The sequence below is a fragment of the Ostrinia furnacalis genome, unplaced genomic scaffold (assembly GCF_004193835.3).
Source record: "Ostrinia furnacalis isolate ACB-3 unplaced genomic scaffold, ASM419383v2 OfSCF7182, whole genome shotgun sequence".
NCBI lineage: Eukaryota > Metazoa > Arthropoda > Insecta > Lepidoptera > Crambidae > Ostrinia > Ostrinia furnacalis.
Window position 1 is genome coordinate 445,288 of NW_021137421.1, and position 16,342 is coordinate 461,629.

Below are 16,342 nucleotides of genomic sequence, written 5' to 3' on the forward strand. Positions count from 1 at the left end.
TGTTCTTTTCGCATTAAATCTGATGAATTTTGAAAGTATACATTCCAAATTATAATGTGCAACAAAAAAAATCTGAAAGAAACAAGTAATTTTTAAGTTATTAGTCTTCAAAGTCTATACTTAAGTCAACTGTCTGAATGATCATTTTCTCTCTAATTATTAGTAATACGATTAAAAAAAAACTATCAATATGTGAACCGTTTTGCCACTATATGATTCGAGGGTATTTATCATAGTATTGGTAGATAGCGTCATAGTCCCAAAAAAATTTATAATCATCAAGTTTTAAGTGTATTTTCTTGTTACTTCGGCGATGTAACACCCGAAACAGAAAAACAGGTATTTGTTTTATTATTGTACCTTACAAATGGATGAGGGTAACAATATTTGGTAAAAGTAAGGTCATGGTAGTAATGATTTCAAATACTAACTAATATCTGAGCATGATACTAATTTAGTATGTTTCTTTCTTGATTAAAAACTGTAACACCCGAAACGTTTCGGGTATTACATTTAGACTAGAAACTTACTTAATTTAACTTTTTGTGTGATTGTGATTTTGTTAACTGTTCGTTTCAAAACCATCATTAATTATTACGAAAGTAAACAATGTTTTGTTTATATACTAAAATACCTTGAACAAGTTAATAGTTTCTACGGTTGTAATTTTTTCGATGCTCTAAACATCTGCATGTAAAACATAATCATCTTCGGGAGAGATACGAAGTATAATTAAGAATCAAACGAACTTACCTGTGATGTTTGATATCTAATTATACGAGTGTCTTGACCGAAGATGATTACAGTCCCACCTCACCCGAGAATAATTACCCTTAACCGATCGAAAAAATTTGCTCTAAAATAATGACAAGAAATATGGCGGACCGCGGAATGTACTACGGTGCTGAGGAGTCAAAACACGTACTTTATTATATTTAAAACTTATATTTTTAAATAAATATTCTCTAAAAGTGTGATAAGGACGGCATCATACCAGGTACTGCTGCATGTAAAACGTAATCATCTTCGGTCAAGACACTCGTATAATTAGACATCAAACATCACAGGTAAGTTCGTTTGATTCTTAATTATTTGCAATGAAAATTGAATTAGGAATCAATCTATCAATCAAAAATTGCTGTCGATTCAAAAAATCGTTTGTCGTTTGTTTTCAGTAGACAAATTTTTAAATAATTTTAATTTCAAAGATTTTTTAAAATGTCGTCGGTCATCTTATTTTGCAGTAGCAGGATTTTGCTTAACTTTTTAACACAAAGTGCATCCTTGACATGCTTAGAACTTGTTGATTTGATTTCTTTTGTCTTACTGCCTTACATAGAGAACATAATAGTGACATGTGTGACCTATTGACGGAGTCGTGATCGGCTCATTGGACTTATTTAGTATCAAACGGTCTGCACATGATTTATCGATTGATTTAGCCACTACTTCGATTGTTCTAGACATAATAATTCAATGCTTATGCCATAGAAGGCAAAAAGTATGAAAAAATCTTAAGAGGCTATGGTTTATGTAACTATCTACAGGTTGTCCTAACCTAAATTAAAAAATATTTAGAAGCTCTTGGCCTGTATCTCACCTGATGGTAGGTGATGATCTGGCCGAAGTTGGAAGCGAGCTTCGCCCGGAATCCTCAATCACTGAGGAACTGGCTATCTTACCTCCAACTGCCGGAACACAACAATGCTGTTAACATTGTTGTTATGGCGACAGACTTAGATAAGATGGTGGTAGCTAGCCAGGCGGACTTAGAACAAGCCCCACCACCAACCAAACCGAACAGAAAAATCTGCCCCCACTGGGAATCGAACCCGGGACTTCTGCGTCTGAAGCAGGTGGTCTTACCACTAGACCACAGAGGCGGTTGAATAGCTGAAATAAAAGGCTATAAGGGATACCTTCACTCGCACACTCGCAAATGCAAAGTAGGTACATACTAGATAGGTACGAGTAGGTACACTCTAGGTACCTAGATTTTCCAAAAATGAAAAAATCTAGTGTTCTAGAACTAAATGCGGAGAACTCAAGACTTAATCCTGAGGTGGAATTGTGTAAAGCAATCGTTATCATTTGACAGTTCATAACGTACGACTAACCTGTCAAACGCTTTGTTTAACTGACTTTATCGTACGTTATGAACTGTCAAATAATTACGATTGCTTTACATAATTCCACCTTTGTATATAGCAAGGATACTTTGCATATCAAGTATCGACACTATAATAAAACAGATAAGGTTGTTTTTAGGCAGGTTTATTAAAACACGTGTATATGTATAGCGGGTAATGCAGTGCGTAGGTGGAGTAGGTAGGTTCGCACGCTGTTTGTTTTCAATCAGTTACCGTTATCTCGTTTACTAAGCTGTGCAATACTGATCAGAATATGCATCGGGATGTGTTTATAGTACGAGTATAGTTTGAGTAATCATTTTACTTCAAACAAGAATTTCAATTCAAAATTGCTTTGGGTCGGTCTTGAATTTTGAAAATTGTCTCTCTCTATCTCTCAACATTCATAAAACTCATTTATTTTTGCTTATTAAAATCATTTTCACACGTCCCATTATTAACCCTACCACTGCTTCGGGACAATAAATGGCTCAGTGCTGAGAAGAAGCAGCGCAAGCAACTCAGTCACTATTGTTAAAAGAAAAACATTTAATAAAGCACCATTTCCACTTTTAATTCTTTCTTGCAACTCCTGTAGCCAAGATCAGCAGCTTGGCTTTGGCTATCAAAATCAATTAGTGAAGAAAGACCTGTTCCAGGGGTTTAATTGTGATTGACAAGCTACCAATTTAATCAGAAGAAAATAGAAGGACTTCGAAAAGGATTCATCGTCAAGTACAATGCGGATGACAGTAACTAACAAAGTTACAAGTAACTTAAAAAAATAAAAGATTATTTGAAGTAATTATTATAAGTTATCCACCGGTTTTCTCCTTATACAGCACTTTGAAAGTTGTTAACGTGCTTGTGTAATTACACGGACGGGTTTGGAAAGCTTAAAAGCTCGTGTAAGAAACGTATGAGATGTCTCCGAAAGCGGTTATGGAAAATTATACACATTTTTATACTAGACTCTATGTTCGCCTCTAAAGTTTTAGTAACTTTTAATAAGTTTATTTAAGGATTATGAAGTGCCTATATCTTATGATGATGCTTATTTGTCCGTGGTCTTCTTTCTTTCTTATTATCTTTTCTTAAAGGTTATTAAACCTTTTTTTTGTCACCTGTCATACGTTTCGCACTGGAGGGAAGTCGAACCTTAACTTCTAACTCTTTCTATGTTCTTCTTCCTATGCGCTTCTGATTATTTGGTTGTGGGTTCAATGTCAGTTTAATTTTCCCCCGGGACAAATTACCTTCACTGGTTGCGTGTCTATTGGCGGTCAGGCTGTAGATCCTGGCTACATCGTTGCAGGGGTGGGAACGAGAAGAGGCGAATATTTTTCACAAAATCGCTAAAAAGCACGGACATTTTTACTTGTAATTTGTACAAGTATGTCACCAACCCACTTAGTAACATGCGAGCCCAAGACAATGGTCACATGACGTGCGAAGTGTACGGCGTGAGAATCCGATAAACATGGACTAAGCGACTGCGCACACTGGGCGACAAGGACTATTCTATTCTAAGGTACAAATGATTATAAAAGTCAAACATGTTTGAAACGAGCACCCTACAAAAATGAAACCGTAAAGGCCTACGTAGACTACGAAATGTCGCATTGTTGTGTAACAAATTATCATGAATAGCCACATGAAAAAGTAGCATTAACGTTAATTTCTCAATTAACTGATAACTAAGCGTGACAACGACACATTGTGTAGTAATTAGTTTTTCACACTTGTATAGCTTAGACGCGACAGAGGAATTGTTTTTGCGGTTAAAATGGCGGTTTTTTGCGATTTGGTCTGTCATAGTGTGTTGACTGAACCGATAGGGATGTGGTTTTTACTGTAAGGTACATGTTCTTACTATTGCAGTCGATGTAGAGCTCATAGTTTTATGGTGCAGCAAAACCTATGAAAACGGAAAGATAAGCTGCAAGACCACATTTTACTGTAGGTACCTCATTATCTCGGTGAATAAAATGAAATAATATTAAAATAATTTGACTATAAATTAATGTGCACATTTAAAATTTACAATTACAGAAAACACACTATATTTTTTATGAGAGTCGTTTTTCATAGCACAATTATTGTTTTTGCATGGCTTCAATGTCGCTGTATTTCGATTTTTATTGTACCTACAATCCTACATAATCATTATTTATTAAATCTATCATCGATTATTTTCCAGTCATCATCACCATCATCATCGTTTCATCCAGAGGACGTCCACTGCTAAACATAGGCCCCAATGATTTCTATAATGGAGGGTTGGTAACGGCCTGCATCCGTTATTTTCCAATATTTGCAATTAATTATTTCTTCACATAATATTTTCCAACATATTCTTAAAAGTACTTCATCAAAGAGGATAAAGACTCGTTTAATGAAGCCGCTTATTCGAATGATTTATTTACTCGATGTTAATGAATCATGTTATTCATTAATTAAACTAACCAATTAAAGAGTGAATCTTATCGTAGAGTCAGGAAAGATAAACTCAATTTCGCAATATTTAAAATTGGACTGGATATTTTATTTATAGCAATCTGACATGGTTCAATCAGATGAATAAAATATGTATTATGTTTATATCTATATCTATAAAAGCGAAAGGTCACTGACTGATTGACTGACTGAGTCACTCACTAATCACGAAATCTCAGAAACTACAAGTGCTAGAAGTCTCAAATTTTTCATGGGGTTCCTGTTAGAATGTAGGTGCTCACTAAGATGGAATTTTGCAAAATTCAACCCCTAAGGGGGTAAAACGGGTACGAAGTCGCGGGTGGCCGCTAGTGTAGGTATTATAAATGTCACATTAAGACCCGCGTCTTTCTATTTTAGTTGAAATGAAACGCAAAAGTTTAATATCTTTATTGACTTATGTTCTGTAATGTAAAAATGTTTTCAACTAAATTATTGATCAATTGCGCGGTTATTAATGTCTGTTGCCTTCGGTCTATGGGAATATCTCGGTGAAGTTATTTATAACTCAAGGCATTATTAGGTATAGCGTAACGTTCGTTTCAGCTAAATGACGTCCACTGCTGGACAAAGGCCTCCCCCAAGGTTTTCCACAATGAACGGTTCGCGACCTTTGCCAGATCGTCGGTCCACGCTACATAGCCCGTGGTCGCCACTCGAGAACTTTTCTGCCCCAACGGCCATCGTCTCTACGAGCTATGTGCCCCGCCCTTGATTTTAGCAATTCTGCGAGCTATGTCGGTCACTTTGGTTTTCCTGCGTAGGTATAGCGTATAAGTAAGCGTTTATAAAAATGTGCAAATTATGTGGAATAAAATCTATAGGCATTAATTACTACTAGACATTATATGGCGGTTAATTAAAATAATTAGGTTAAAATTCGATGCTTCATGCAAATATAAAATATTAAATACGTAATAAAACTATTTGATTATTTGATTTAGGTGTCACATTTCGTGACAAAAAAGATAATAGAGTTTGTGAAACGTACAAATATTTAATTCTTTGTTATTTGTATCTTTTATCATGTGTTTGTTGCATTTGATTAAAAATTTGACATTTACATTGTCTGAAGATCATAAATAAACATTCATGCATTAAGTAGATAAAAATGCAAGTGATTATAGCTACTGATTTTGTTACTAGCTGAAATATTTTTTTTCATAGAGCTACCGAGATATTTGATAATTTGTAATTTTGAAGCACTTTGTTCAATATATAGGTACCACGCGGAAAATTGATACCGCCTGTCTATTTTAAACACAGGATTTTGGAACTAAAATGACGGGTAACTCTAAAATGACTAAGGGCTGATTTTTCAATCGTCGGATAAGTTTTAACTGAAGAATAAGTTTGGCACATTGACAGTTTTAGTACGGGAAATATGTCAAAATGACAAGGTTATTCTTCAGTTAAAAGATATCTGACGATTGAAAAATCAGCCCTTAGTAAGATTCGGGCTGGTAGATGCCAATAGAGTCTCATAAAATATCAAGTTTGACATCAAGATAGTGACTTGATAGGGACAGCTTTCATCATCATGAAGCAGTTGTCTTTACTACAACCATTATGTAGTTCTAAGTTATTATGACCCACCCACAAGGTGGACCGAAGAACCCATAAAAGTAGCAGGAGGGCGCTGGATGCAGGCCGCCAGGCGACCAGCCGGCCAGCAGTGGACGTCCTATGGCTAATATGATAATGATGATGATCAAGTTATTATTCAAGTATTCATGAATATTCGCCCTTAAAAATTACGCGTATCAATGTCATTATCAATATTGTTGGTTGACATTGTCAAATAACCTTTCTCGAAATTCAATGACTATTATACCTACTTATTTTTTACAGCTGTAGGTATTATTTTACTTTTATCTTTTGAGTATGGATAGCTATCTTATCTTTTTAATTGCAAAAATGTAAGAACGTAAGAAGTACCTACTCGTTTTTTCACTTAGATTAATGATAAGTTAGCTACTTTGATGACCTTATTTCCCCGGTTATCGTAATTTGCTATACATACTAGTGTTAACTTTCTTTTAACCACCATGGGTTGTTTCTGGCTTGCACACGTATCACCTGATGGAAAATGGTGATCAGGCCGAAGATGGAATAGTATTTGTGTTCTATTCAACTGCTGCCGATCATACAGCGCCCTTAGCGGCTACTTTCTAGAACTAAAATCTTCACAGATTTTTTTGACGTACTCGCTAGTGACACACCTAACGACTAACGTGAACTCATGGTAAGCACAAAAAAAAATGGTGGTAGTCCACTTGCTTCAAACCCAGGAGTCTCAGGTTCGATTCTCAGTGAGGGCAGATTTTTCTATTCGGTTTGGCTGGTGGTAGGCTTGTTCTAAGTCCGCTTAGCTAGCTGTCACCATTTTACCTAAGTAGTGCTCCGGTAGTTCGAGGTAAGATAGCCAGTTTGTCTGTGGTTGAGGATTCCGGGTGAAGCTCGCTTCCACCTTCGGTCTGATCATCATTTTCCATCAGGTCAGATGCAGGCTAAGAGCTTCCTCGTGGTGGAATAAAAACTTCAACACCTATGTTATAGAGGACCTACAGTTACACTGAATCGTCCCAGCTATGACATTGTAAGGATACTGGATTATTAGTTCCAATTTTTGCCACATTGGAAAACCATATAATTGTCATTTACAGGAGGGCGCTACTATTAATACAGGGTTGTTACTTTTTGATTTTTGCCACTTGACGTTTCAGAATCGTGAGACTATACTAGCGAGTGAATGGATATAATCTGTGACGCGCACAGACACGTGCGTCAAGCGTGTGCGCATCAACACATGGGTCCGGTCCATTGTTGGGGCAGGTACACGACTGTGGGATCGGTTTCAATTTGAAATTGTAACGTATTTTGTATCATTTTTGCATTTGTTTGTAAGGGATTCAGAGCTCTGCATTATCCTGCTGTGAACGGTTATTTGTTTAATTGAAATAAGGCCATTATTATGTGGGAAAGTGAGATGGATGTTTATACTCGTAGCAAACAAAGTATCTTACGTGTCTTTTTAAGTTAATGGGTTTATCTATAATCTAGTGGTTAATACAAACGACGCGATGGTAGGTTAAGCTAAACACAGTGGCATCTTGATATTTTTGGAATAGGGTATATTTTGCTTCAAATATGTATATTCTGATGTGCATTTGAGTGTTCAAACTCTACTTAGTTTGGATCTACGTGGGTCGGTTGAAACGAATTAATGTAACTTAAAAAGATGCAAATTATATGCAAGAATGTTCGACATAGATAATGGAAACAATGATCAGATTCTAGAACATTCTTAATTGAAAGAGACGACAAATCATTAAAATGTAGAGTCAGAATACGTTTCACATAAATTAAATAAAAATAAAATGTTTTTCAGTGTATTAAGTAATGTTTACTAATGTAATTATTACGGGTACAGTCAGAGGAAAATACTAATTAAATTACAAAAACAATAAAAACCCATAAATAAGGATTGTTTTTACTAAAGGATAATCTAATAATTGAATGATTGTGGTGATAGTGATTCCTCGTAGACTAATTTGATGGCCGTTTATACAGCTGGCGTATTGTAATCCATATTTACCAGAATAATAAGATATTTATACCATTTTTGTCTAGGTACACTTACCTTTTAGACTCCTTTGCTATAATTTTATTTTGTTCGCATCATTATTAGTGAAAAGATAAATTGTTGATTGATTTCGTCTTTTGTCTCTAAATCCTAGATGACTAATTGTCATACATTACATTTTGTTTACATAATTACTCAACATAGGTACTTGAAAAAGTATTTTACAATAATTAACTAAACAAATCCATACAAGTCAATCTTAACATGCGATTAATTGCTTTTGCTTGATCATTAACTTTTTTATATTCTTGTCTATTTTTTATTGATTTTCGTTGACATTTAGCGCAGTAAGAACACATTTAAATTATTTAAAACTCTCGATATGCATCGGAACTGATCAATCGGGGTATGCGCTGAATAACTTAGCGGCACGCGTATGTAATCCAATTTTGATCGGGCACCGCGCATGCGTACACATTTTCATAACTTAGAGACGGTAACCAACACGCAAATGTGTCATACCAAACACTCTACATAAAAGTTAACAAATAAACGAAAGTGCAAAATAGAAAAACAGTACTCACTCAGCTAAGCATCACTAATTAAATTGGTATACCATGACCCAATTTCTGTGTGCGCGGTTAACCTCGCCCAACTTCACGTGTGCACTTCGCTATCACTCAACAATGATAAAAATCGAGAAATGTCCCCGTAAATATCGTATTTCGATTGTATTTAGTGCGGATTTCACGCACAATGCTCGGTTGCCGGCACGCGTGTGCCTGGATCGTATTAAAAATGACGTCTGGGCGCTTATTGGACCTGTTGCATGGACCGTGCCTCACTTCGGACTGAATTTTTATCGTGTTGAGCGCGTACGCCGATTGCGCGCACACATCTGACGCATTGCTTCCATCCTACACATCGCTGGCTTCATTGCATCACTTGTAACACATACACTTCACGCGCTATCAATGGATGACGTCTCTACTTGGAACTCCAACTGTGAACGTATAAATAACGCCAGTGGTGGCAGAATGCACCATCTGTCGTGATTGTCTTATGCATTTTGTTTGAGAACATACAGGGTGGAAACGATAAGTGATCTCACTCGATTATTTCTAAACTATACAAGATATCGAAAAACTAGTTGCTGATCCTGAAAGTGCTTCACGAGCTCTTTCAAACGGTACCAATAATAGGTTACAGAATAAACTAAAACTATCCGAAAATTCAATGTTTCCAGCTTCCATACATTTGGTAAAGTTACATAATATTAAAAACTACACAAGATATCGCAAAACTAGTTACTAATCCTAAAAGTGTTTCACGAGCTCTATCCAACGGTATCAACAATAGCTTACAGAATAAATTAGATCTATCCAAAAATTCAATGTTTCCATCTTCCATACATTTACTACTATCACAGTCATGGCACTCATCTCTTGATAATATTATAGCAAGTAAAGCCTAATACTAATGTTTTTAACCAATAATTTTAAATAAGATGCAAGTTACGAGTTTATTTAACCGACTTTTTAAGTTTATTATTTAAACAAAAAATAAATTACACTTCTAATATTGTGTGGCTGGCATACATTTAGTATGGAAGCTAGAAACATTGAATTTTCGAATAGTTCCAGTTTATTCTGTAACCTATTATTGGTATCGTTTGAAAGAGCTTGTGAAGCACTTTCAGGATCAGCAATCAGTTTTTCGATATCTTGTATAGTTTAGAAATAATCGAGTGAGATCACTTATCGTTTCCACCCTGTATATGACACATGCGTTCTGTTACAGATAGCCCTCGCACCCTATATTGCTTACTTGACATTCCGCCTTTTGCCGACTCATCCTTTTCCATCCATAGCCTGCGATACCTCGCATTTCCAAGTCAGTCTCATTCCACCATCCGAACTAGACGGCTGTCTTATCCTTTTAATCTCGTGTTCTTTTTTAAAAACCCAAATCCCCAGAGGCTCATAACATTTGGTGGCAGCGCAAAGGGATTCAAAAAGAGTCCCCGGTCAACGTCTACAGTTCAATTTCAAAACCAAGTTAAATCTATAAATCCAGTCTCGACGCGTGTGTGTGTGCCGTGTTGTGTGTAAGCGCCGACTCCACTGTGTGGACCTCCAATAATCCAATACCACACCGAGTTCCGGCCCGGCCCAAGTCTTCCAACGTTCCTGAGTTCCTGAGAGGCCCACTGCTGCGTGAATCATCCGCAGCCGGTCTCCACCGAGAACAGCCGTTTGCCCACTGTTGCGCACAATTTCGTGCTGCCGAAACAAAGAAAAAATTTATAAAAAAGTAGTAAAACGTTTTATTTAACAGTGATTGTATGTTACATGGTTTGTAAATTTCATACTTTAGAAGTCCTGTAAGTTTTAGGTATGATTCCTTAAGAAAATTCGCTAAATTTCGAGTAAATGCAGCAACAGTCAGAACATAGAGGCAAAATCTCGTAACGCCCGAAACGCACACTTTTCGACTCATATTTTCGTTATCCTACATTCTAAGCTGTACAAACTTTATTATTTAAATAAAACAACTAAAAACGGACAGATTAAGGCACTAACATTATTAAAATACTATTTCAAAATACATGAAATTGTTGAATATGTGTGTACGAACGTAACACCCGAAACGATGGAATGACCCGGTAGCTAACGGTAACATTATGATCTTGATCTTATCATGAAAATCGAATTTACTTTCTAAAGTCCGGTCGCCAATTTCATTCAATGAATTTCGTCCAATGACCCCAAGCTATCCATTCTTATCACTCGCACGTAATTATATTGCTGTCACGACTGCGCGACGGGCGGCCAGTGATTATGCGAGCGCGACAGCAATATAATTATGTGCGAGTGATAAGGGTGGGTAGCTTTGGGTCATTGGACGAAATTATATCTGCTCGGCGAATGGACTTTATTTTTTTATTGTTAGGAAAACAAACAGCATTCTAACACATATAGATTTAGATAACTAATAACTAATTAAAATTAACTTCGTTTCAAAATATACAAAAGCCACTAGAATCCGTGCATAACTACTACTAGTTAACTTACCTGATAGAAGAAGAAAACGCTGCCAATCCACAGATGCACGAACGTTTGAGTGATGACATCGACCGCCTCCATATGCCTGCGACTTTTAGCATCCAGTAACTTGTGGTCCAAGTACTTGGCCGTCAGCTCACACGTAATGTGAATGCTAGGAATCAGGATCACATTGTGGGGCCTCATCAGCAAAGCTATGACCAACATCATGTTATTCAACATCAAATGGGACACAGAACGGACCAGGTTGAGTTTCACTTCGCTCAGATTCCACGGCTCTTCGATCAAGGGTTGGTAGATATAGTCTTCCGTCTTCGCTTTAGGCTTGTTGTATTCGAACGTGTTGTTGCTCTTGATTTTTTTGCCGCAGTTTCTGAATATACCCACGTAGGTCAGGATTTCGAAGACGAATTGTGCTGTGATCAACCCCCAAAAGACGTTAACGATTATAACAGGGTCCCACGTCTCGACGTCTGAGAAGGGGCTGTATAGAGACTGCGTGGTGACCCGGTAGGCGAGGATGCATAGCGTCGATAATACCGAGAGCACAGCATGGATGTAGCAGATATTGTTCGTGTATTTAAGGTTCCTGATGCATAGTACTAATGTTGCCAGGGTACCTGTAAACAAACATATAGAAGTCAACTTGTTTATTCAATTTCAAGTGTTTTTGCGGTTCGTTCGTTCGTTTCAGCCAAATGACGTCCACTGCTGGATAAAGGCCTCGGCCTCCCCCAAGGTTTTCCATAATGAACGGTCCTGCGCTGCCCGCATCCAGGCTCTTCCCGCGACCTTTACCAGATCGTCGGTCCACCTAGTAGGAGGCCTGCCCACGCTACGTTTTTGCGGTAAAATCTTTTTATTTTTATGAATTGTAAAGTTAGCATTTGTATACGAACCTATGAGCATTTGTGCCTGCAGTAAACGCCAATTTTCAGGTTCATTCAGCCAGTCAGCGGTGTCGGGTAGGAACAACCAGCGGTCGCCGGTTTGGTTCAATGTTCTAAGATATCTGCAAGAATATAACAGACTTCAGAATCTAGAATTCTAGAAGTATTATTGTCAAAAAGACTTACAATGTGTCGTAGATTTAGCAAAAGGTGTTCTTGCAAATACTTTTGTATACATAAAAATAATGAGGGCTCTCGTATTTGCGCTCACTATTTGGCGCCACTAACGATTGACAGATCGCTCGCCAATGGCGTTAACTGGGGAGAGCAAACAATAGCCCTTTTTGGAGAGGCTCTAATGCCCGATTTGACCATCAATCTTTAATTTTTAAGTGACCCCTATAAAAAAACAAAATTCCTGTTATGTGTTATCATAGAGGTCACTTAAAAATTAGGGATTGATGGTGAAAACGGTTATAAGTTTTTTAGTAGCCTCACCTATGCAGCGCAAGCAGCATAATCCACTTCGGCAGCATATGGACAGTGCCGATCATCTTCTTCAGCAACTCAGGCTTATCCCGCACTGCGGAAGCGCCCGTCCACACTTGTCCAACATACATCAACAGGCCCGTGATAGATCTCACCAGCATAAACAGCATCAGCGTATTCCAAAGATAGTACCACGTCATATGCTCCTCTTCTATAAAACTGGTTCCAAGGAACGACCAAGCTACGAACATGGATCCGCCGATCAGAAGGTAGTCAATGACGTTAAGTTCTTTCNCCTACTTGCTCGATTGATGGTTTCATTTAATTTATTTAAACCAGTTTACCTATAATAATACGTTTTTGTTAATTTATGAAAATATTAAATAAGCCTATAATCCTGAATCCTGATACATAAAGTTAGCCTATTAATTTAATACAGGTACGACTGTACTCAGTGTTGCACTATCAAATGCAATTGAAGCGCCTCTAAGCCAGGGTTTTTATGTTCCTGGTCAGGCTATAAAATCTTTTTATTTTTATGAATTGTAAAGTTAGCATTTGTATACGAACCTATGAGCATTTGTGCCTGCAGTAAACGCCAATTTTCAGGTTCATTCAGCCAATCAGCGGTGTCGGGAAGGAACAACCAGCGGTCGCCGGTTTGGTTCAACGTTCTAAGATATCTGCAAGAATAAAAATAATAAAATAGACCTCACAAAGACAAGGAATCCAAGATATTATTAGCAAAATGTTTTCTGAAAAGACATAGTTATTAGAGATGAAACGGATAGTTGTTTGGCCGGATACCGGATATCCGGCGAGCTGCTAGGCCGGATAGCCGGATATCCGGCGGCCGGTTAGTTGTCCCTTTGTCAAGTTGCATGTCGTAACGAGTTTAGCGCTGCACAGGTGCTACGAACGCGATCAGTAAGTCTAGTAGACTAGACAAAGTCACACTTTTCGAAAATCGAATTCGTTCGAATAGAATGTCAAATTTTGCCACTCGTCTAAGGGGCAGATCAATTCGGGCGATTTCGGTTGCCATCGTGAGTATGTGAGTGAATAGCGAAAATTCAATTAGTTTACTTGCTGCGTAATCTGAATGAACTGCATTATACAGGATGACTTTGAAATCGTTGGCATTCTTTTAAAAATAAGAGTCTACTCATGATTCCCCAAATATGAGAGTCATATCAAATGAATTAAAATTTCAATATTTAAAATCTTGTACAGACGACAGCACATCAATCTTCATATTGTGGCGTCTTATTTCAATGTATTAAGTGTTATTTTGCAACAAAATAGTTTTAAAGTCTTTTTAAGAGCACCATGTATCATGAGTAGTATTGAGTAGTCTTATATTAAAAGGATAGATGCCAACGATTTCAAAGTCACCCTGTATGTCATCAGACCATCATCAGTGAAAAAAAGAATCGCCTATTTTATTTGGCAATATTTCGACATTTTTATGTATTCGTCATTAGAGTGAATATAGCCCATAAAAGAAATTAGTTTTTTGAAAGGCCTTAATATGGCTTTTTTGTAACTTTTTGGACTTTAGATAAAAACCGTCATTATTATAAGCCATTTTATTGATATTTGACTCAAAGATTAATGTGTTTCATTTTACTATAGGAAATTTTAGTACTTTTTTTAATATCCGGTATCCGGCCGGATAGTGAGCTATTATCCGGTATCCGGCCGGATAGTAAATTTAGGCCGGATATCCGGCCTACCGGATAGTTGCCGGATATCCGTTTCATCTCTAATAGTTATACATTGTTATTTGTTTATAAAATGAGGGCTCTCGTATTTGCGCTCATTAGTTAGCGCCACTAACAAGTGACAGGACCTTGTTCGCCAATGGCGCCAAGTGCGCCAACTGTCGAGAGAAAATACTAACGCTCGTATTCACAAACGTTGCTTGCTTAAGTGAAGCAGCAAATCGAACGCACAGCTTTGAACAGAGCACTGTGATTGGTTCGTGTGTCACCCTGTGCGTCCACGCGCGCTGTGAGACCTCATAGTAATTTTTGTGAATACGGAAGTAAGTCCTTATTGAAGAAGGTCTAAGTTTTTTAGTAGCCTCACCTATGCAGTGCAAGCAGCATAATCCACTTAGGCAGCATATGGACAGTACCGATCATCTTCTTCAGCAACTCAGGCTTATCCCGCACTGCAGAAGCGCCCGTCCACACTTGTCCAACATACATCAACAGGCCCGTGATAGATCTGACCAGCATAAACAGCATCAGCGTATTCCAAAGATAGTACCAGGTCATATGCTCCTCTTCTATAAAACTGGTTCCAAGGAACGACCAAGCGACGAACATAGATCCGCCGATCAGAAGGTAGTCAATGACATTGAGTTCTTTCAGTACTGACGCATCGGTAGTGTATTCTATAGTGGATTTGGCGATGACGTATACTAGTGCGAAGACCAGGCCTATGAGGACGAAGGCGACGGTCCACCAGGGCTCGAAGGAACATATGCGGCTCTTGGTCTCTGAGATGAAGCAAGACGCGGTGAGCATGAATAGGCTCATTGCTGCCAGGACCAAGAATGCGAGGGCCACGCCGATTTTGGAAGGCTTGTAGCAGTAGATACCGCTGATCTTGGGCTCAGCTGGCTGCAGAGAGTAGAGAGACACGCCGAGAAGAGTCGCCGAGATCTGTGTGGAAAGAAATGTAATAAGGTTTCTAAGTTCTCTAATTTAAGAAGAGTACAGGCAATAGTAGGCATCAATGTAACAACTGTATGGTAATAAAGAATGTCGACAGCAAATCAGACACACATTCTTGATGCAAAGTTTGTGATACCAACAGGTATTTGTAACAGCTGCTATTTGTAATTAACGATAATGTATAAGCTGATATGCTATAAATTATCACTGCTACGGGATTTTTATAGAAAATGCAACATAAAAGTTTAAAATATTATAAAGCTGATATGCTGTTGACTAAGATGTAATAAAATACTGATAGGAAAGGATGTTGATCTTTCAAAAATGGTTTATATGTTTCTGTTTCAATATTTAACCTTACACATTAAACAAAAGTTTGATTGAGAAACCCGTTATTTGAATGAATTTACGAAAATTACTTACCACATATAGAAGTAAGCAGGCTACACCTAGCGCGAACAAGTCAAACTCCACAGTGGTCTCAGTGAGGTGCTTGGCCATCTCTGCCAAGGACTCGTCGTAGAACTCCTTGGCAATCTTGGCAGCGCTTTGCTGGCCGGTAGCCAAGAATTGAGCAAACTGTTTCTCGGCGCGCTGGAATTGCCTGTAGAATTCTAAGAAGAAAAAAATTAAAAAGTTAAAACGTTGATACCTCGATGATGCTTAACTTTACTGCGAACTCTGATGTTTTTTATTTATTTGTTAGCTATGTACAGTCGCGGAATGAAAAACACGGGGTGGAAACGCCATAGAGTTTGACAGCTCCATAAAGAGTGAATTTTTTTGACAGTTCCGAGAGGAAGTGACTTTTTTTATAGTTGTCCTTTGTATGCATACAACAATGGCATGCGACAATGGTCTTTTGCGTGTCTGGAATCAAGTTAGTAAACATTTTCGAATTACAACTTAACTTTTATTTATGAATTATTTTATTGAATCTATTTGCATTCTATAAATGAAATGATTATTTAAAAGTGTATTAATACAAAATCGTAATTTTCAC

The 16,342-nt window shown here is 37.6% G+C and overlaps 1 protein-coding gene across 1 annotated transcript in view; it reads right to left on the reverse strand.

Annotated features, from left to right (window-relative positions):
• The window catches only part of LOC114363667 (GPI ethanolamine phosphate transferase 2-like), a 32,425-nt gene that overhangs the window by 3,406 nt on the left and 12,677 nt on the right, over positions 1–16,342 (reverse strand). The window contains exons 8-11 of the mRNA XM_028319465.1: positions 15,763–15,953; positions 14,747–15,327; positions 13,226–13,338; positions 11,286–11,896 (exon numbers count right to left, since the gene is read on the reverse strand). Of these exons, the coding sequence (XP_028175266.1) occupies positions 11,286–11,896; positions 13,226–13,338; positions 14,747–15,327; positions 15,763–15,953 (1,496 nt within the window). The remainder of the gene's footprint in view (positions 1–11,285; positions 11,897–13,225; positions 13,339–14,746; positions 15,328–15,762; positions 15,954–16,342) is intronic.